Genomic DNA, 21,095 nt, shown 5'->3' on the forward strand with positions numbered 1-21,095 from the left:
GCGACGGTGACCGCTGGCTCAAAGCAACGTTCTCGTCTACGAATGGAAGAGCCTCCGCAGACCTCTGATGAGCCGCCGCCTGTGAAAGAGATACCTCGGTGTGATTCTCATGCGACCGCCACGAGCCGTGAGGACAGCAAAAGCAGGAGAACGGGGAAAGGTGAGGAGAGGTTCCGTGAAAGCCGGCAACGCGCGTATATAAGGGAGGCTGTGGAACGTCCTGCTTTGAGCGAAGGATATTCAACGCAGCTGCTTGTGTGATCTGCAAGCACAGAAGAACAGTCGTGGCATCGAGCAACGTCACTTGGAGTGTTAAAAAACGCGTTTCCTCGGGTGAAGGGGGGCGGTAGCCACGGGCTCTCGTGAAGGACGGTGGTTCTGCATGCTTACAGATTTGCCCTTGCAATGAATTCCAATCTCACATGTAGAGGTGGGCGGCCTTGTTTTGGATGTTCTCATCTTTCTGTGAACTTCCACTACGTTGCAGCTCTGCGCGCTTAGCGCAGTAAGAAGAGGACGAGAGCGCAAGAACAAAAAAGAAGACAAGGCAGGAGAAAGCATGCAAGGGCGAGACGATGCTGCGGATATGCCGGCGACGGATGAGGGAGGCCGAGAGAAGTAGAGACGAAAACAGCACGACAAGAAAAAAAAACAGGCAAAAAAGAAAAACATCCCATTGCGCACGCACACATACACAAACAGCGAACCGAAGATGAAGCGAAGAGGCAGAAAGACACTGCAGAGCAAAGAGAAAACAAAAAAAAAGAGAGAGAGAGAGAGGCAGAGAGACACACATGCACACAACCACCCCCTAACGAAAAAAAACAGCGCAGCTGGACACACGCACATAGATACATAAATATTCACGTGCACGAGTCGGTACGCCTAAGACAAGCGTGACATACCGAGCGCAAGAAAGCTGAAGTGAGGGTAGCACGAACAAGGAAAAGAAGCGCTGTCAACCTGACGAAAACACCAACGGCTCTTTTTCTTCGCTCTCCGTTTGGCGTGCAGAAGGGGCCAGGGGCGCACGCACGCACAGAAAACAAAAGACGACCGACACACAAGCGAGCGTGTGACCTAGGGCAGCAGGCACGCGTGGTGTGACGCCCTTCTCTAAGGAGAGCGCCAGTGTAGGGCAAAAAGCAGATACTTGCGCGCGAGCGACGCATGAAGGCAGGCAATGAAATCACTATCTCATCCGATCGCCTTTGGCCTCTTCTCTGCTTCTGCAGCTGCGGGCTCCTTCTTTTTTGTTTCTGGGAGCGTCCGCTTCACAACGCAGCCCTGCACCCTACTCTACAACGTTCCGCTGAGGCATCGCTCCGCTTTGGGAAGCCTCCCACGCGACGTCGAGCATTGTGGCGTACGCACCTGCGTGTGACTGTCCTTGTCCGCGTCACAATAGATTTCTTCGCTTCTTTTTCGAGAAGCGAGCACACAAGCACACACGACGCTCGACGCATAATAACGACATTTAAATCTACATTTTTTTCCATACGTTTCTTTTTTTGTTGTTGGCGCCTGCGCGTGCGCAGCTGTTCGCGAAGGTGTGACAACAACGCTTTGATGCGCAAGTCGTGCGCGCACAGCTTCGATGCAACTAGAAAACAAGCGGTTTGGCCAGCACGTCACAAATTACTTGAACATGTCCTGCCCCTCGTTCACACTCCCCTACAAAAATCGCCGCTTCCCGTTCAGCGTGGTGTTTGAACACACGCACATGCACATGGCACACGGCACTGCACGAGCGTGAACGCATGAAGGCGCCCTGTCGGGCACCACCACTCTCCCTAATACTCGCTCAGGGAGTCGATAAAGCGGCGCACATTATCCAGCGCCTCAGGCGACAGCTCCGAGCATAGTACTTTGACAGCTTGAACCACGCCTTCCTCGGAAGGCCCGGAGGGGTAAGATGGGACGGACTGATAGTCGTTGACGGCCTGAGCACGCGCAGCGGGGCTGGAGCGAGCGGGAGGAAGCGCAGCACCGCGGTGCGGATCCTGGTATACTGGCGCAGGCGGGGTCTTGTGAATGGTCGGATTGCCACTGGCCCCAGAGCCACCACGGCCGTTGTACACATTACCGCCGCCGAAGCCACTGACGCTGCTAGTGGCCTTTCTAGGGTGCATGTTGGGATGACCCGCCTCGGACCCGGTGGCGCCGCTGTGGCTGACGTGCGTGCTGTTCGCCCGCGCCTGCGCTTCGCGCTCCTGAATCGTTGGTGGTGTGATGCCCTCCAGCGGCTGCGCGTACTTTGACGGCGGAGGAGCAAAACTCAGCAGCTGCGGAAACACTGCAAGGGCATTGTCACGCTCTTCGTCTGTGATGTCGCGGTCATCGAGGCGCTCGAGCGATGGAATGGCGGCGACGACGAAGCGTCGGTAGTTGGGGTCACGGGTGATGGGGTTGTCGACCAAATTGAGCACCTCTAAGCAGGGCAGGCGAGAGAGGTGCAGCACTTGGTTGATGTCGCGGATTTGGTTCTTGCGGAGGTAAACCTCCGCCAGTCGGCGACAATTCGACAAGGCACCGAGCTCTGAAATATCGTTCAGCGACATGGACAGCACCTCCAACGCGACGGCCTGCCGCAGAACGCCGATATCTTGAATCTGCGACGCGCATACATTAAGCTTCTGGACTCGGCGAATATCGTCCGTCTTGGACCTCTGCAGAACCAAGTTCAGCGTGAGAACACCCGCCATGATGCGCGCTTCCCGCTCGGATGCTTTGCAGTGTGACACAAACCAAAGACAGGCACAAAGATAGAGCCGATCAACGGAAGCACGAGTAGTGGGTGGGGCGAACGAAAGGCCGCAAAAGTACACGAGAGACAACACGGACAGAGAAAGAGGAGGAGTGCGAGGACAGCACTTGCGCGGCTATGTCTGTCTATCCGTATAGGTGCGTGTGTGTGTGTGTGCGTGCGTGCGTGTATACAGGGGATAGAGACGGAGTGGGAAGGGTGTTTGCACGATCCACAGGTGTTGGTTGCTTCGAATCGATTCGGTTTTTTGGTTTGTTTTTGGACAGAGTGGGAGAAGAACAGGGGCAGGGGAGGGTGCAGAGAGTACGCGAGATTGGTCATGTGTGCAAAGGCGGGTGGGTGGGTTTGCACGTTAGAGAGGCAATGGTGAAACGAAGCAGGTGGATAGGCTCTCGGAGATGGGGGGAAGCATGTTTGGTGAGAACAACAGGCGGGACGACGGCCAACCGGCACGATGTCCTTTGAATTGTTGTTTTTCAGCAAAGGAGAGCGCATCGTGCGCCTCATTCTCTGGCGTTTTTACGCGATGAAATTCGCTGCAGCATCAACGAACACAGCTGCTCAGTGGCGGCACTTGCGCCTTCATCTCTGAAGCAGAGCCGCTAGGCGGCGCAAGAGGTGCGAAAGCGAGGCAGCGCGGCGAGAGTCGGAGAAAAACACCAGCAAATCGCTTCGGCAATCCGCGACGTACCCCCATGTGCCACCGCCTCTAAAGATTTTCGTTCGGATCAGTGGAGCTGCCGATGGGGCGAGGGGATAGTCAAACAAGCCAAAACACAAGGAGCTTGGTCCTACAGAGGCGCACAACACGGAGCAACACAATGCCCGCTGCCTCTTCTCGCGGCGAGGCCTACAGTCAGAGCAGGCAAATAAACCCCAGCACACGCACATATATACCGAGCCTCTGCAAGCAAGGAGAAAGGTAATCAGCTCTATCAGGCGAGAGAGCAAGAGGCAGCTTCCTCCGCCTGTGCCACAGAGGCGTGCGTAGCGTAGCACGTGCCAGACACGACACAAGCACAAGCCACAAGAGAAACCACCGAAGCGCCAACGGAAGCTCTGTGCCGACGGCGAGCCACTTACTCCCACACGCACCACGCAATCCGCACAGGCCGTCAGGTTCGCATCTTTCGCTCCCGATCCCAGACGTGCTTCGCAAAAGCAATCACGAACAGCGACTGGTGAGGCTTCCCGGGCTCCGGCTGATGATACGCCTGCACCTCCGCCTCAAAGCCCATTGACTGCAGTGCTCCTTGAATGATGCCGCCCATGAAGCCGGCGTAGTTCACGTTCCACCGGCCCTCGCTGTCCACGTAGTCGGGGGATGGGTGGACATAGCGGAGAACGATAGGGTCGCTGTCGAAAAGGAAGAAGCGATCTGAGTTGCTCTCACGCTGGATTTCGCTGGCGGGACGGCCAAACCAGCGTGCCCAGAGCTTCTCCTGCATCAACTTCAGGACCGCGTCAATCGTTAGCGGGCGGCGCTGCAGGTCGACGGGGTCGCGGACAGAGGAGAGCATGATAAGACGGGTCCCAACATGCGCGCCAAGAGAGGTCAAACGGGCCTCCACCTCCTCGACGTTCTTCACCTTTGTCGGGAACGTGTAGGCGCGTACGCACAGCTCCGAAAACAAAAAGCTAAACGCCGACAACGCAACCTGGGTGTGCTCGCTGGAAGAGAGTTCGCCCGCGGCACCGCTCTTGTCGCTCACCACCTTGCCTGTGGCGACGGTTCGCTGGCGCATTCTTCCCGCTCGTCAGCGGCCGTTCAAGTTCCTGTTTAGATGTGGCTAGATGATCCAAGTACGAAATCGCGAGTCCCCCTCTGTGCGGAAGACAGGCAGTTGATGTTGCTCTGCCCTCTCGAAGCGAGGCTGTCGCCCAGGCTGCGCTGAGGGGGCTTGGTAGGGGGTGAGGTGGCGGCGGTGGCGCTTGAGCGATGGTGAAGACGCAATAAAAGGAATCAAGAGACGGACAAGATGCATAGTAGGTGCAGAGAAAGAGAGAGCGAAGAAGCACGAGGAGTGCACTAGTGTAGAAGCAGTGCTGCTTCGTGCTGTATCCTTCACTAGAAACGCGCTGCTATTTTCGCTGGTTAGTGCTTCGCTCGCGCTGCACATGCACGCGTGCGAGTGCGAGGTGATGACGAAGCGACAGATGCAGGCGCCGCGATATGTTTTCTTTGTTCTTCGTGTTCGTTTCGATTCTTTTGTTTTGTTTTTGTTCGTGGCTGTGGTTGTTTCGCATGACCCGACGCGCGCGCTGCACATTCGTCCCGATCCTCATCCAGAAACCAACCAAACAAAAAAAGTAGGGAAGCAGTAGCGCGTTTAATTTCGTCGTTTCTTTTTGGATTAAGCAGACAATAAGATACCAAAAAAAACCCAAAAGAGGAACAAACGAGGGACAAACGAGAAGATAGAGAGTGAAGCGAGCCCGAGGAAACCGACAACCAAAGAGGTGTGTAGGTGTGTGGAGGTGGGGCGAACCAAAATAATAATTAGCACAGAGTCACAAGAAATAATTCATAGAAAACCGACGTTATGAATCTCCACCCACACAACGCCGTTTTTTTTTCTCCGGCACTCATGTTGACCATGAGCAGGGTATACTTGTGTTCCCTAAGTAGATGTTTCGGGGAGAGAATAGGAATACATCCGGCTTCCCTGCTGCCTCTCTTTCCCTCTATATATCGTACTTTCACGCAGTTGTCTCTGTCAACAAACTATAAGCAGGCATGTAGAAACGCCTTTGCGTGCGCGAAAAACGCATCACAAAGTGCGTTCGCGGATGGAAGCGGACAAGGGAATCTCACAGCAAGAAACGATGGCTCTCATGTCGTCATCAATTATACTCAGAGCGACAGAGAGACGTACGATGAATGAGTCCGCGACTCTGTAGAGATGACATTACTTCGTGTTTGGTTGTTTTTTTTTTGTGAGGATTCCGATTCCTTGCTACCAGGTGGCCAACGCATCCACCGCCCTCTCTCCCTCATTCTTTTTCTTCATAGCCTCGACAAGACACACGGGCGTTTATGTGTGTAACCAAAAGAATTGCTGCAGCATGAAAGAAGCGCAGCACACGGAAAGAGGGGGGACACAGACAGACCCCGAGGCGTGAGACGGAGGAAGTGGTGATGAGTGTGGCGCGGGTGACGCAGGTTGCAGGCCTCCAAAAAAAAAAACGAACAAACGAAGCCATCTGCTAGAAGCAGCCGCTGGGTGAAAAGAGCACACTCAAGCACACACAAAGAAGCAAGAGAGTACACGCATGGGCGAAAGCAATAGAATACACTCGCACTTGCATACATCGTCGTTTGATGAACCAGAGAGAGGGAGAGGGAGAGCCGACCAAAGGGGAGAGTGTGAGAACAAGGCAGAGACAAAGAGTGAGGGACAAGAGACCTCCGGTGCGGCTGCGCTCCCACACAACGAAAAGAGAAACAAAGAAGAGCAGCGCAGACAGAAAAGAAAAGAGAGAAAGTAGACAAGGTCGAAATAACAAGAGGGAGAGGAAGAGAGATGCTCTCAGAGCGAAACGGCGTCCAAGGCGCACATCTCGCACGCATGTGCGCCTTGGAAAACAAAGGAAAGAGCCAGGAGCCTTGACTTGTACGAGGACGTGAAGAGCGGAGGGGGAGGGGAGGGGAGGGGCGAGACCTCGTCTCTCTTCTTGCCCTTTTTTTGTGCGTGTTGGAGCAGCCGCCTACTTTTACAATGAAACGCCAGCAGCAGAGGAGACGGAGAGCAAGTAAGGGGAGCACTGAGCGAAAAGGAGAGGACGTCAGTGGATAGAAGGGCACTCAAGGAGGCAGATGATGAAAGGGCACAAAACTGCACAGAAGAGTATGTGAACGGACTTTTTTTTCTGAGCACACGACTCGCAAGGGATTCGGTTGTGTGTGCGTGTCTGTCCGTGAGCACCTCTGAGGGTGGTACGCGCTCTCGATTCATAAAAAAAAAAACCCTGTTTACCACAGTTTCCTTCTGCGTGCTACAGCGCGGTCGCTATGCGTGCACGGCGTATTTGCCTTTACCCTCGCCCCTCCGATGGTACCTTTTCGGGCTCACTCTTCGTCCTCCGTCGAGTAGAGAAGTACGCCACTCCTATTGCCAATCATCAGCATGTCATCGTCATCGACCAGCACACAAAAAACGCGAAACATTGACAAAGCGATCAAGACACGTATACGGGTACAGAACACAGCACAAAGAGCCCTCGTGGAGGTTGCTGCTTCGCGAAAGAAAGAGAACGCGACGCGCTAAGAAACAAAAAAGAGACGGAGAAAGAGAGAGAGAGAGAGAGAGAGATGCGCGTGAGTTGCCGCTTAGCCATGCAGGAAAAAGACGAAGAAGCCACAACAGATACCAAGGCGCACACGGATATACATGATCCATCAAACTCGAAGATGCAAAGGCGAGTGAAGAGGGAAGGAGAAGAAAGGAAACGAGGCGACAGCAGAGGCGCCTCAGAACAACGAAAAAAGTACGCGGCATCCGTTGTTTTCGTTTTTCTTTTCGCGCCTCTTCTTCGGCGACCGTGTTGTTCTGCGCGAACTCCTCCCCACACACCTGTCACACATTGTTCCACTTTCTAAACCGTCTCTTGTCGTGTTGGCGCCGGCCCTTTCCCACTTTCTCGCCATCTCTTTCGACATCCCTGCCGCCTTTCGCTGGGTGAGCGAATGCCTGTTTCAACGCCACAAAGTGAAACGCCAAGGAGAAAATGCAGAGTGCTGCGCACGCACACACAAAAGATAAACAAGACACACCGGAGAGATTCACAGAACGCCAGAGAAGAAAGAGCTGAAAGGTACAAGCGTCACGAAGACCGGCCAGTCTGAGGGGGAGACGCTTTCGCATATATCGTGGAACGCGCAATCGGCGGCTCACGTCAGGCCTCGAGAGGGATTTGCTTATGTGCCGGTGTTCTTATTGCCCTCACCCCTCTTATCGCCGCTGATTAAGCGTTTCTTTACATTTTTTTTCTCCATAGTCAGCCCTCCTTGACCCTCCTCTATCACGTTGATATCTGTAGAATCAGGAACCGAGCATCGGCGTTGACGACATCCCTTCGACGCGTACTCAGAAACACACACACACACACGAGAAACACGGAAGAAACCCCAAAAAGCACGGGCATGTCAAAACCCCAAACCCGCAGGGGAGTCCTTCACTGCTGCTAGACCGGGCGAAACCGAAATGGCAGTGAAACCACTATATCAGTGCTACACCAGCATTAACATCTGATGTTCAACAACGACATACACCAAATAAGAAGGGGTTGGTGACAACGCAGCACAAGCAAGATGATACATGCACACGTGCAAACGAAACGTGGGAGCTATTCTTCGTGAGCGTTATACTCTAAGAGCGGCATGAAATGCGGTCATACATTTCCTTTCCGGGTGAAGGGGGGGGGAGCATGCGCTCACCGGCACGCAAAGGCAAGGGTCTGATACGCTCATAGCCACCGCACTTACGTCTCTCCTGCAGGTTAGATGAACATCACAGTTCAACGCGAGGACGACAGAAAGGGCACTCGATCAACACACACAGATAGAGAGAGCGAAAAGGAAACGGGAGAATCAATTACACACTGGCAAGACGCACACGGACAAACTCAGGGAAATAATAATAATAATAAAAAAAGAAAAACGAAAACCAAAACAAGAAAGGGCCTTGTTTGTGGGTGAGAGAGTATGCTGGTCAAGTATTTTTGCTTCGTTGTCGCTGTTGTATCCTTTCCGAGTACTATAGACGATGCGGCGTTGCTGCCTATCCCTCCTCACTATTTTGCGTTTAAGGAAGTCGGTGAGTTTCGTGCGTGGGTGTACATGCCGTTTGTTTTCTGTTAGACAGCTCTTGCTTTTTCCTTCTCCCTCTTCTTTTTCTGTTTTTGTTTTTGTTGTAGTTTTTTTTTCGTTTTTTTTTGCCTTTCCTTTGCTGCTCTTCGTCTGCCTCTTTTGGGTGTCCAGCTTATATGATACCATTGTAAGCACCATTGGAACTCATACACTAAAAACACCAAGCCACAAAGGCAGACAGCTCAAAAGAAAGGTGTGTGTGCATGGGGGGGGGGGGGAAGGGGGCGCGATTCCCCCCCCCCCATGCACACACACCACCACCACCACCACACTCTCACTGGCTCGCAAACTTAAACACACGTCGCGACTGTACACCACGACAAGCGCAAAAACACGCACACTCGCTATAAAAAGAATCTGTTGAACATGCACCCCTCGAACAAAGCCACATTTGCGCCCGTCGTGCCTATATATTGGGAAATCGCCGGGTCGGGGAGAGGGAGAGCGGCGGTTGCCACAAACGCGGTCACACACTCTTTCATATATTCTCTCCCTCGCCTTACGGCAGTGCACGACTGTTGTCCTCATCATGGTGAGCTCGCCCCCTCCTTGCCGCGTCGCACGGGTGCAGTGGCTTGTCCAGAAGTGGCTTCCCAGCTGCCAACTGGGTGCTTTCCTTTCGCGGCGGAGTTGCTGTGTCGCACATCTCTTTCTCTTGCTCGCGAATCACAACGGAGGACACGCATGCAAACCATCACTGGCACGCACGCGCAGCTGACCAAACAGGAGAAACGCCCCACCGTTGTCAGACATCTTCCACGATAACCTTCAAACAGGCCACGCCTTTCACTTCCTCGGCACTTGCCCCCTCTCTCCATGAAAACGAAAAGACGAAGATCATACAGGTGATGTCCCACTTGCCACAGCCCTCTGTGCCTTTGCCTTCGCATTCGCTTTTCCGCCTGTTCGTACTTTCCTCTGTGACTCGTCCCCTCCCGGCCCCCCCCCCACACACACACAGAAACACCTCCACTGACAAGGGAACACCTCAATGCGTGTGGCATCTCAGGGTCCAGTGCACCCTCCACACCGTGCGCGAGGAAGCCAAGCAGCCCACCCACCCCCCTCCCGCCCTATCTCTCCCCCATGATGCCGAACCACCTCTGGTGGGGTGACAGGGGCAAGCACCTACGGCCTAGGGGAGGTCAGAGCGGTGTGTCGCTGCTGATGTCGGCTCTCAGGCCCTGGATGGCGTTTGCGTCGGAGCCTCCTGCGACAGTGGATACACTTGTGCCATCCATGCGGTGGGCAGAGTATCAGCGTGGCTGGAACGTATCCCATCCCTGGCCCTCACACTGCCTACTGGTGTGTGGCGCCTGCGCGTCACCCCGAGAGGGATGCACCAGCTGGCGACCGGCGAAATGGGAGCAGCTGTGAAGCGACCCACTGGACGGGTGAGTGGCTGAGTGTGGGACGCGGGCCGTCCTCAGGCGACTGTGTGGGTGCACTGCTGTGAGGCGTGTCTGGCGCTGCTTCCCACCACGCCGTCGGGGGCCGGAGACAGGGTCGTCGGGCAGAATGGAGCTTGACTCCTATCGTATGGCAGAGAATGGGCTCGCTGAAAAGGAAAGAACGTTTTGGGGGTCTTGCGCGCGTGTCTCTGGTCTCCTCCTTTCGTCTCCTTTTTTTTCGGACGACTACATTGTGCCTTCCAATGTGTCGCTCTCTTCCGTTTGTGGGAATCTCCTGCTCGTGAAAGCGCACATGACGAAGCGTCGTGGACTTCGGAGACGTGCGCCGCCCCACCAACGAGGACACGCATTGGTGGATTAGAAGGAACGCAATGGCTTCCCCTCGCAGCGCACATCGCGCACTAGCGTTCCTTTGCCATCTCGTCCTGGCGCGCTTTCTTTTTTTTTTTTCACGTGTCCGACGCACCCGTTCCTTTCTCCTTGATCGTTTTGCACAGCTTCACTTCTTCATCCGCGCAGTCCTGAACCGCCGCTTATGGGGCAGCATGCCAGCGGTGTGAAATCAGACTACTGAAGCTGAGGTTGTCCCATAGCAAGACCTGTCTGGCTGCTGCTCGCAGTGCTGATATTGCTAACAGCGGGACCGCCTTTGAAGGCAGTGCTCGTGCTCGAGGTTGCAGCGCCTGTAACATGCAGCGACTCAGCCATCTGGTATGTGGCGCGAATCGCCGACAGAAACTTCTCGTACAGCACAAACGCCATCATCGTTGACGGGATGACGCGTGCCACATTCACGGGAAGGCCGCGGTACATGCCGATGAGCCCCTCACTGCGCCAGATAGTCTGCAAGCCCGTCAACATGCTCTTGTACTCCTGCCTGCCGTGGTTACGTTGATCCTGTAGGCGGGTCCGCACGACCTCGAGGGGGTTGAAGAGGGCACAGGCTACTGCCTTCGAAAAGCCGGAGGCCAGTGCCACCTGCAGCGGCGAGGGATTTTCATGGTTAGTGAACAGGTTACGCCGGAACCACTCGTACATGGTCACTTGGATGGTGGTGTTGCCGGTAAGCAGTATCTGAGGCCACAGTCCGCGGAGCATGGCTCTCCATCCCTCCCGCCGCACAATCGCTCTGACCCCAGCGAAACCGGGCGGCAGCGGCTGCACACGGACGCCGCTGCGAAGGCGGTTGCCGTCGCACAGCTGGCGGCGGGTCTTGATGACGTGGAGCGGCGTGACGACAGTGCCCGTGATAGTGGCCGCGGCGCACGCGCTCATGAAATCGAGACCGGACTGCTCAATCATGGAGTCCTCCAGCTTTTCGTCGAGTAACTCCGTGATGCGCTGCTGCGCGGAACGGAAGGTGACCAGGTACAGCCCCCAGCCAACGCTGTGCGAAATGACAGACACACCGATGCCCTTGTACATGCCGCGCAAACCTTCCTGACGCAAAATATCACGAGCGGAGCGAAGCGGCATTGCGCGGCTTCCCTGATGAAGGGTATGCATGCGAGTGCGTAGGAAGTCGAGCGGGTAAAACATCACCATCGCGGCTGACCCGCCCATCATGCCTGCAGCGCCATGCATCCACAGATGCTCACTCTTCGCCGAAATGCTCTGCGAGGAGCCGTTCAGGGACGGTGAGAAAGATTGCGTCATGGCGAATCGAGCTTGGAATGGTTCTCCGAGAAGTAGGGAGGGAGAGGGGCCGTGTAACAGCCAAAAGAGATGACACCGTGGCAATGCGAGGATGTAACCGTGAGCTAGCGCTCGCACGTACGCAGGTGTGTGCGTGCGTGTTGCTGCTCCTTTATCTCTCCGTGTCGCTTAGCCGCCACTGAGGAGGGCGGCAACAATGAACGGGCTCGCCAGTGTATGTACGTGCAGATGCGTGTGCGACGCTACGTAGCTCACAAACCCTATATCGCTTGTGCTCTAGCGCTCAAAAGATGGTACGGGCGACGAGGTGCAACGCCCACAACTTCGATCAAAGCGCCAACACGTCGACGCACGCAAGCGCCGGTACCGAGAGAAAGGGAGCACAGAACGAAGCTGAAAGCCGGCAGACGAGGAGAGGACGAGCAATCAGAGAAGAAGCGAAATATAACAAAACACAAAAGGAAGGGCCGAAACAACAGGAAGGGGAAAGATCAAAAAAAAAAAAGCTGGCGAGGAATGGTGCGCGTGACAGCGGACTCGAGGGATGACGCGCCGGTGACAATGGCCTGCGATTCCGATTCGTAAGGCGGAGGTATGCGTGTGTTGGGGGGGGGGGGGGGCGTGTGAGTCGGTGAGTGCGTATGCGGCGCCTCTATCTGCTGTGTACTGCGAAAGTGTGACAGGAAAGCAAGAGCGGGGGCGAAAAAAAGAGGGACAGAGCCACAAACACAAGAGAAGCGTAGAAGAGAGCGGCCGCACACCCACAAGTGTAACGGCAGTTTCATGCGTTGCTTGACCCTTCCGCTGTTGCTTTGCCTGCCCCGCAGCCAAGGGCACGTGGAGAGAGTAAGAAGAGGGTGGAGTCAGAAAGACAACAACGCGCTAGCGTTCAAAATACAGTGAGTGATGCTGAAAACAGAAAGCAAGTACACGAAAGAAAGGGAAGTACAGAAAGGCAACTACACGAAGCGTGTCACACCCGGGAATAACCAAGAAAGGGAAAACACCGAACATAGAAGGAGCAGGGCGGTTAGTCGTGATTGATGATAGCGTGCTGCCTTGTGGTGGGAGTTTCAGTCTCTGCGTGCACAGAGAAGCGAAAAGAATTGGGGGAGGGGGGCTTCCCAGGGCGAAGGGAGAGGGAGACGAGTGGTAGAGTAATGATTTCACAATGATCAGATGGCGTTGAGACGTCTCTCGAACAAATTCTTGGGGTGCAGGAAGATGAAGACAGAGTTGACGAGAGAAACGGAATAAGGCGAAAGTACAATGTGTTGTGGTGATTTATGGTAAGATTGTTTGGTGAGGCACATCATGCGGTGAGCAGGCGCATGTGCGGTGCATGGGCAGTTGGGAGAGGGGGGAGGGCATCGTTAAGAGAGACCAGAAGGAGAGATGTAAAGAGAAGGTGGTCAAAGGAGAGGGAGAGCGCAGTCATGGGCATACACAGACACATACACCTACACGCATCCAAGAGACACAAGTGTTTTTGCGCGTGTGCGTGTATGCCCGTGTGGCCGCATACAGGAAGGCTATGCTGAATCATTGACCGTGGCATCCGACCGCCCTCGTACAAGAATAAGGGAGGAACGGCACACTCAACAGTGGCCCTCCATCAGAGACCACTCCCTGTCCACCTGCGCATGCAGACATCAGCCTCTTGACAGAACGGCCACAAAGAACAAAACGATGCAGGGAGTGTCTAGCACCTGCAGGTGCCGGTACGGCACCAGCAAAGATCCAAGACTACTTGCATATGTTGAATTTCGGAGCATCGCGCAGGTGCACCGGAGCCCCCTCTTGCCGTTTTTTTTTTGTTAGATTTCGAGCGTCGAGTTGAACGTTGCTTCCTCGCCGGGTTCTGCGTCCTTCTAGCCGAGTAAGCGTGCACGTCATAGCTCGAGCAAAATGGGCAGAAGGACAGAGAGAAAGAGCGCGTGCACGCATGCGTGTGTGTAAGAGGGTCATCCATATCTCCACAGCTCTCTTTGCATATCAGAGCCATCATTGTCAGTCCCCCTGCGATTTCATCGTCGCTCGCTGTTACTATCGTCCTCCTCCTTTCTTTCTTCTCTCTCGTCTCTTCGCATTCTGTCTTGCTGCCGTCCGGAAACACGAATCTATCGCCGAAGTGTCGTTTCTTTGCTCGGCAACGCAGTCTTTCTTTTGTTTCTCTTACCCCTCGCATTACGAAAGCCCTTCCCTCTGTATCCTACGTCTCTACCCGCACCAACACAAGCACACGCACCTGCGGAGGTCCGTTAGCGACTTGTCTTTTTCCCCACCATCGCGTGCGGGCGTGAGTGCTGAGAGGGAGGGGGTAAAGCGGGTACAATATTGAGGAGATCGGTGCACCGTAAGCAGGGAAAAAGAATGAGGAGAGCGGACGGCAGATACGGATAGGCCGATTGGAAAGGGGAGAGAAAGAGACGGAACAGGAAGGAGTGTATGTAGAGTTCGGGAGCTCAGAAACGCGATGAACAACAAAAAAAAAGCGCAGCCATAAGAGGATGTAGACTTCTGTGCGTGTGCGTGTGCGTGTGCGTGTTTGCGGGCCTCGACGCGTAGGAGTTGCGTGTAGGCGTGGATGTCTGGCTTGGTTTTACATACCTGTTCAACCTTGCAGAATGTGCGATGGAAGCGCGATACAGCGCACTACTCCATCATGCCTCCCTACACTCAACTACTGCGCACAGGACACACTCTTAAAGGGAACGACGCACACACAACATACCCATGCTCACATCCGCACGCCGCACCACGCCTCCTCATATGCGTACACACACACACAAACAGGCAGACACATGATTTTGTCTTCCTTTTCGTTACCGCCACGCACACAACTGCGCACAAAAAAAAGTTTCGGAAAAACGCACAAGATGAGAGCAAAGAAGCGAAAGAAGGGAACGCGTTTGAGCGTGAGAGGGAGGGGGTGCGTGCGTTGTGTGTGTGTGTGTAATAAGAGCCTTCGTAGCCCATACTCGGCTGCAGTGGCAGTGGTAGGCGAAACACGACAAGGCGAAGAAGAAAAGGAAAAGAAAGCAAGCAAAACCAACAGGACAAAACAAGAAGGGCGATACATGAATGAAACGGGACGGTATACAAGCACAGCACCGCATCTCCCTTGTGCCGTTAAGTCCTCTGCACTGTGTAATTTTTTTGTTGTTGCGCCCCACCTTGCACGTCCTTTTCGTGCTCTTCTCGTTCCCCCCCCCTCCCCTTTTTTTTCGCTATCGTTGGTTGTCTCTTCCGATCACCGTGTCTTGACGATGTGTGTTTCGCTCGTGTTGTATACGACAAAAAAAAAACGAAAATAAAATATGAAAACGCGCCGCCGGTGGGCCAGTGCGCGTTGACAAGAGCGGTAGGAGGGCCAGCCGACCATCTCCTCCGTCTCCGCCTTCTTCCCCTCCCTCACTCAACTCGCTCCGCCAGCAGCACCCGACTCACTCATACAGCTGCCAGTGACCAAGCAAAAAAAAAAAAGCAATCCCATCCCGCGACGCTCCTCTTTGAGAGCGTTTCGCGCGCACGGCCATTATCGTTGGGCTAACTTCGCTCCCTGCAAATTCCCCCAAACACCGCAGCCGTCCCCGCTGAACCACCAGCGGTTCCTCCCTGTTCCCCTGTAGAAGAAGATTTCGGCACTCCTACTGGAAAAAAAGACAGCATGCTGGACAGGTGCTCTTCCACATGCTGTAGAGGAACAGACGGGGGGGGGGGGGTACAAGAAGAGAGGCTGGGAGAAACGATACGCCATCAGAGGATGGAGTCTCGTACCCGCCAGCTAAGATGTATGGCGAGCGGACCAAAAAAGCGTTGCAGCTTCAATCGCCGCACAAAATCAGTTCCACTCTACCCCAACCTTCCACATGTCTCATCTCGTCGTGCGAAACAGCGCCAGACACGCCTCACAGCAGTGCACCCACACAGTCGCCTGAGGACGGCCCGCGTCCCACACTCAGCCACTCACCCGTCCAGTGGGTCGCTTCACAGCTGCTCCCATTTCGCCGGTCGCCAGCTGGTGCATCCCTCTCGGGGTGACGCGCAGGCGCCACACACCAGTAGGCAGTGTGAGGGCCAGGGATGGGATACGTTCCAGCCACGCTGATACTCTGCCCACCGCATGGATGGCACAAGTGTATCCACTGTCGCAGGAGGCTCCGACGCAAACGCCATCCAGGGCCTGAGAGCCGACATCAGCAGCGACACACCGCTCTGACCTCCCCTAGGCCGTAGGTGCTTGCCCCTGTCACCCCACCAGAGGTGGTTCGGCATCATGGGGGAGAGATAGGGCGGGAGGGGGGTGGGTGGGCTGCTTGGCTTCCTCGCGCACGGTGTGGAGGGTGCACTGGACCCTGAGATGCCACACGCATTGAGGTGTTCCCTTGTCAGTGGAGGTGTTTCTGTGTGTGTGTGTGGGGGGGGGGGCTAACGAAGAGCGAAAAAAAAAAAACGGTGAGCTACGCGCAGGTGTCTGAGAGCGGAATGGGGTGCCAAAGTCCTGCGTGGGTGTGCCCCTGTCTTGCATGCTCCTTTCTCTGCGCTTTTCGTGAGTGCGGTGTGTGCCACGCGTGGCCGGGGCAACTGTGGCCGGAGAGCCGGGAGGGCACTCCACTGGCAGAGGGGGTGAAGGGAAGCGGTTGAGCGGCTACCTGAGAGCGGCTAGGTGAGAGCGACTGTCTACTGCAGTGCGGGCCATTCGAACGACTCACGACCGTCCTTGTCCGTGCGCTCGTAGCCGTGGCGGCCAAAGACGTCGCGCTGCAACGACACCAGCTGTCCGTACGGAAGAGTCTCCGTGTACATGGCGTTGATGTAGGACAGTGAGGCCATCATGACCGGCAGTGACACTGCCGTGTTCACTGTGAGCTTGGCGAGAATCTGACGGCAGTCATCAAGGCCCGCCGCTATCTCCTTGGTGAAGGCGTCCATCAGGTTGGGCAGGTTCGGGTTCTCCTCGAAGGCCTTGGTCATAGGCCCTAGCAGGTAGCCCTGCAGAATGCAGCCGGCGCGGAAGGTGGCGATCGTGGCGGGCAGGTTCAGGCCGAATCCATACACCTTGTCCAGCTCGCGCAAGCACTGGAACATCTGCGCGTAGCTCGCGATGATACAAAGGCTGACGGCGTGGTACAGCTTCTTCGCTTCGGGGGAGTTCGGGGACTTGTCCGTGGCTTCCTCAGAAGGGCCACGAGGGAAGTTAGGAAACGCCTTGCAGTTGGCGATGCGCTCCCCTTTGTACATGGTCATCTGGCGTGAGATGACGGCCATGTTGAGCGAGGGCGCTGGCACACCAATCTCCAGAGCCTCCTGGGCAGACCAGAGGCCGGTGCCCTTGGAGCCGATGCGGTCCTTGACCTTCTCTGACAAATAGTTGCCTGTTGCCTCCCTCGCTCGGCAAGCGGCAATGGAGATGTCGAGCATGTAGGATTTAAGGAAGCCATCCGCCTTCCACGACTCGAACACGTCGGCGATCTGATCGTTGTCGAAGCCGAAGGCAAGCAGGGCGCTGTACGCCTCACCCCAGATCTGCAGCACGGCGTACTCCCCAGCGTTGTGATACATCTTCACGCAGGAGCCAGCGCCGCCCTTGCCGTTGAAAGTCACGCACGGGCGTCCGTCCTCAGCCTTGGCCGCAGCCGCCTCCACAATCGGGCGCACCTCCTCCCACACGCTTGGTGTGCCACCCGGGAAGAAGGCCGGCCCCTTGCGCGCACCCTCCTCACCACCAGAGATGCCCATGCCGAGGAAGCGGAGACCCTGGCTCTCCAACTGAGCCGCGCGCTTGTCCTGGTCCTTGAAGTTCGCATTACCAGTGTCGATTATGATGTCGCCGTTCTCGAACACTTCCTTGAGCTGCTCGATTGTAGAGTCAGTAGCGGCGCCGGCCTGGACGAGAATGAACGCGCGGCGCGGCTTCTTGAGGGACGCAGCGAACTCCTTCATGGTCTCGTATCCATTCAGGTTGGCGGCAAATTTCTCGCTCTCATGCTCCTTGAGAAACGACGTCGTCTTCGCGTAGGTGCGGTTGAAGACGGCAACTTTAAATCCCTTCTCGGCGATGTTCAGGGCGAGATTCGCGCCCATGACGCCGAGACCGATAATGCCGAGGTCGTTCGACATGGAGAATAAGGGATTTGTTCTGTGTGTGTGTGTGTGTGTGTGTGTGTGAAAAGGGTGTCGGGTGTATGATGGAACTAAGCGCCAGTGAATAAGGAGCTCTTTCGGCTTCGCTTAACGCGAACGCAAAGTGTGTCAGGGAGGGGTGGTGTGAGAAACAGGAGAGGGTGTATGGGTGAAGGGCTGAGAGTGCGCAGACACATATATAGATATATATATATATATATATGTGTAGAGAGAGAAGGACCGATGCACAAAGCAGCCACAACTCCAATGACTAGAAGAGAGCACAGCTCTTTTCCTCGTGTCTGCGGGTGGGTGGTGGTGGGGGGTTGGTTGTTTCGCTTAGCGTCACGTTGCACGTTGGATGGTCGGCAAAACAGCTCGGGCCTCGATCAACTGAGGATGAATGAACGGAGAGGGGACGAGGTTTGTGTGATAGAAAATACGGAACAGTGCTTCGGACAACTACCTGCGAGGTTAGGAGGGAGGAGGGAGGAGGGAGGCGAAGGGGGCGGCAGGTGTTGCACACGGGTGATTGAGTGGGAAGAGTCAAGCAAGAGAAACAGAAAGTCGACGGGAAATTGGATTCGCTGCTACAGAGCATGGGAGAGAGGTGTGAGCGAGGGAAGGAGAACGAAGAGAAAAAACGAGACGATTCAGGCCCCGCAGGGCAACCTCAGCGCCGGGAGAATCCAGTAAAGCGAAAAGGTTATGAGGGAGCAAGGTAGCATCAGTTACAGCTCTCCGTCTCTCTACGGGCAACCCCTCGTGTTCACCACCTTTTCTCGGGGTGCAGGTGGTACGCAGCCATGACTGGAGAAGCCCTTCATCCGCGGTGCCGTTTTCTTTATTTTCTCTTCAAACATCTGTGTAGACGTAGGGTTGATCGCCTTTGATCCCTGTGAAGACCCGCAGAGCGGCAAGCAGCCGATCAGCTGTGGTGGTGGTCTAAACAGATAACGAAAAACACCATCACGCAATCGAAAGAAAGTGGAGGCGTAGACAACGTCAGCGAGTCGAGCGTTTCTTGGCACTCCGGGACGGTGCTTGGTGAAGTCGTCTCCACTGCTCAGGCGCGCACTGCCGGCAACGACCCGCCCACTACTCCCTCGCGGCCCAACCGCCGTAGGTGAGTGCGAGAGCGACGACGCGCTTGGCAACTGCTTCGTCTTCCATCACTCGGTCACACCTCTACGGCTCTCACATTAGCCGGCTAGCGTCGTTTCGATTAATGGAAAGGATGACTCGCAGTCTCTCCTGCTCGGATTCGATCGCCCGAATAAGGCGCTCGCGCTTCTTCCTCTGCCGCAAGCGCCGCAGCTCAGCTCGCTGCTTCCTACGCTGCCGCCGCTCCTCCTTGGCTGTAGTCACGCTCGACTCTCTTGACGATGACGCCGCTGCAGTTGTCCCTCCAGTGCCCGGCGCTGATTCCAGGTGCGACGATGCCGCAGGCGGGGCATCCTTCATAAGATCGCTGACTGTGCGGCGCAAACGCCGCCGCTTCGCCGCCTCCTTCTCCAGCCACGCCGCCGTCTCTTTCGGTCCCGCACCGGCAATCACCAGCACAAGTTGCCCCTTCTTCACCAGCATCTGTGCTTCTTGACGGAGGTAGAAGCCGACGAGTCGTTCCGCTGTGTCAGCGTGCAAGGATTCGTTCAGCTTCGTCAGCTCATGCGTGACGTAGACGAACCGATGTGGCAGCACAGATGCGATGTCCTGCAGCACCATCACCAGCCGGTACGGAACTTCGTAGAAGACGCACGGGAATGTGGCAGGGGCAACGATAGTGCGGAGAATCCGGAGTCGAGCCCCGTGAGACTTGGGTAGCACGTTTCCAAAAAAAAAAGAGCCGTCCTCAAAGGTCTGAGGGGAGAGGCCGGCTTCGCCGTCGGCGGCTGCGTCGGCGCCTCTCTTGTCGTTCTTCGCCGATTCGTAAGCAGAAGTCGTCAAACCAGATATCGCCAGCGCGCTCATCAGGGCTGACGCCCCTGGCACGGCTGTGACGCGAATGCCGCTCTTCTGTAGCTCTTGCACCAGCTCCCCGCCAACGTCACCAATGCACGGGGTGCCGCTCGTAGTGACCAGTGCCATGCTGCGCCCGCCCTTTAGCAACTCCACCAGCTTTTCGCGCGAGGTGCTGCGATTTCCACGGCTATAGTGAATGAGACGACCTTGGTTGGGGATGTTAACGAGATCCAGGAGAGTCTTGGTAGCAGGGCGATCGGTGGTGATGATGTAGTCGACGCCGCGCAGCACATCGAGGGCCCGCAAGGAGAAGTCCTTCAAGTTTCCGATGGGCACCGAGACGACGTGCAAGGCTGCTTTGTCGATGTTGGTTGGCTTCGTAAGGGGATCGAGCGCGTCCTCGGGCGTGAGGCGCACCTTTCGGTAGTGGAAGGTGCCGCTGAAACGACGAGCTGTGCCGCTGAACCCTCGAGCGGAACCAAAGAGAGCCACGAACGAAGAGCTGGAGGACAAGGCGCGCGGTGCGCGTGCGTGAGAACCTTGCGCTGCAGCGGAGCGCGGTGAACAAACGCTCCGAAGATGCAGGGCGGCTGCGAAGCGCGTCCCAGACCATCCCAACATGTTCGAAACCGTGTGTGTGTGTGTGTGTGTGTGTGTGTATGTGTGTGCGTGCGTGTGTGCACAATGGGGATGTGCAGGTCAAAAAACCTAGTGTACCAATACATTAGTGCGATGAGTAGAGGCATGGAGCCACGAGAGACCGAAAAGCACTAAAGACGGCGCTGAGGTGAACTGCTCAGCAGGAGCCGTGGGACATCTCTCAGAAGGTGCTCGGCCAGCTCGAGGGATGGACGGGCAGCAGATGATGAACCAAAAGTCGCGGGCGAGCGAAGGCACTGCTTCGCGCTCCTGTGGGGTGTGCAGCATCACTGTGTTCTGCAGAACATCTTTTCTTGAGTGCGTAGCAACGCCTCTCAACTGCGCTAAGGGCTTTTGATTATCGCTTCCTTTTAAGAGTGTCTTCTTGTTAGTGGCGTGGTCGTAAGAGAGAGAAAGGTGGTGGTGGCGGTGGCTGTATACACAGCGGCGGTGTGCTTTGCAATGCCGCCTTACGCGGAATCGGGGGACATGCGGGGAGTTCGTCGGTTGCGTTGCTGCTAGAGCTTTTGTCGCTCCTCCTCCCTGCACACTCCTTACATTAAAGCACAGCAAAAAAAAAACGACGAAACCAAACGAAACAGCTCCAGCAGCAGAGAATGTGCGGGCGACACGAAGGAGAAAACGGGGAGGGGAGAGGCAAACG

General features: G+C 55.7%; 5 protein-coding genes across 5 annotated transcripts; all 5 read right to left on the minus strand.

Moving 5' to 3' along the window:
* Window positions 1-1,793: 1,793 nt before the first annotated feature.
* Window positions 1,794-2,705, minus strand: LMJF_35_3310 (conserved hypothetical protein; the record flags this gene model as incomplete). The annotated part of the gene is made up of 1 exon (XM_003722677.1): window positions 1,794-2,705. One exon carries the CDS (start codon window positions 2,703-2,705, stop codon window positions 1,794-1,796), a length of 912 nt encoding a protein of 303 aa, XP_003722725.1.
* A 1,177-nt stretch (window positions 2,706-3,882) lies between these two features.
* LMJF_35_3320 (putativetransport protein particle (TRAPP) subunit) lies at window positions 3,883-4,512 on the minus strand (the record flags this gene model as incomplete). Its single annotated transcript, XM_003722678.1, has 1 exon — window positions 3,883-4,512. The coding sequence occupies one exon, from the start codon at window positions 4,510-4,512 to the stop codon at window positions 3,883-3,885; it is 630 nt and encodes a 209-aa protein (XP_003722726.1).
* Window positions 4,513-10,615: 6,103 nt separating this feature from the next.
* Window positions 10,616-11,704, minus strand: LMJF_35_3330 (putative mitochondrial carrier protein; the record flags this gene model as incomplete). Its single annotated transcript, XM_003722679.1, has 1 exon — window positions 10,616-11,704. One exon carries the CDS (start codon window positions 11,702-11,704, stop codon window positions 10,616-10,618), a length of 1,089 nt encoding a protein of 362 aa, XP_003722727.1.
* A 4,683-nt stretch (window positions 11,705-16,387) lies between these two features.
* On the minus strand, window positions 16,388-17,827 carry LMJF_35_3340 (putative 6-phosphogluconate dehydrogenase,decarboxylating; the record flags this gene model as incomplete). Its single annotated transcript, XM_003722680.1, has 1 exon — window positions 16,388-17,827. The coding sequence occupies one exon, from the start codon at window positions 17,825-17,827 to the stop codon at window positions 16,388-16,390; it is 1,440 nt and encodes a 479-aa protein (XP_003722728.1).
* A 1,200-nt stretch (window positions 17,828-19,027) lies between these two features.
* On the minus strand, window positions 19,028-20,413 carry LMJF_35_3350 (conserved hypothetical protein; the record flags this gene model as incomplete). The annotated part of the gene is made up of 1 exon (XM_003722681.1): window positions 19,028-20,413. The coding sequence occupies one exon, from the start codon at window positions 20,411-20,413 to the stop codon at window positions 19,028-19,030; it is 1,386 nt and encodes a 461-aa protein (XP_003722729.1).
* Between the last annotated feature and the right edge of the window lie 682 nt (window positions 20,414-21,095).

This window comes from Leishmania major, chromosome 35, assembly GCF_000002725.2.
Source record: "Leishmania major strain Friedlin complete genome, chromosome 35".
In the NCBI taxonomy this organism is placed as follows: domain Eukaryota; phylum Euglenozoa; class Kinetoplastea; order Trypanosomatida; family Trypanosomatidae; genus Leishmania; species Leishmania major.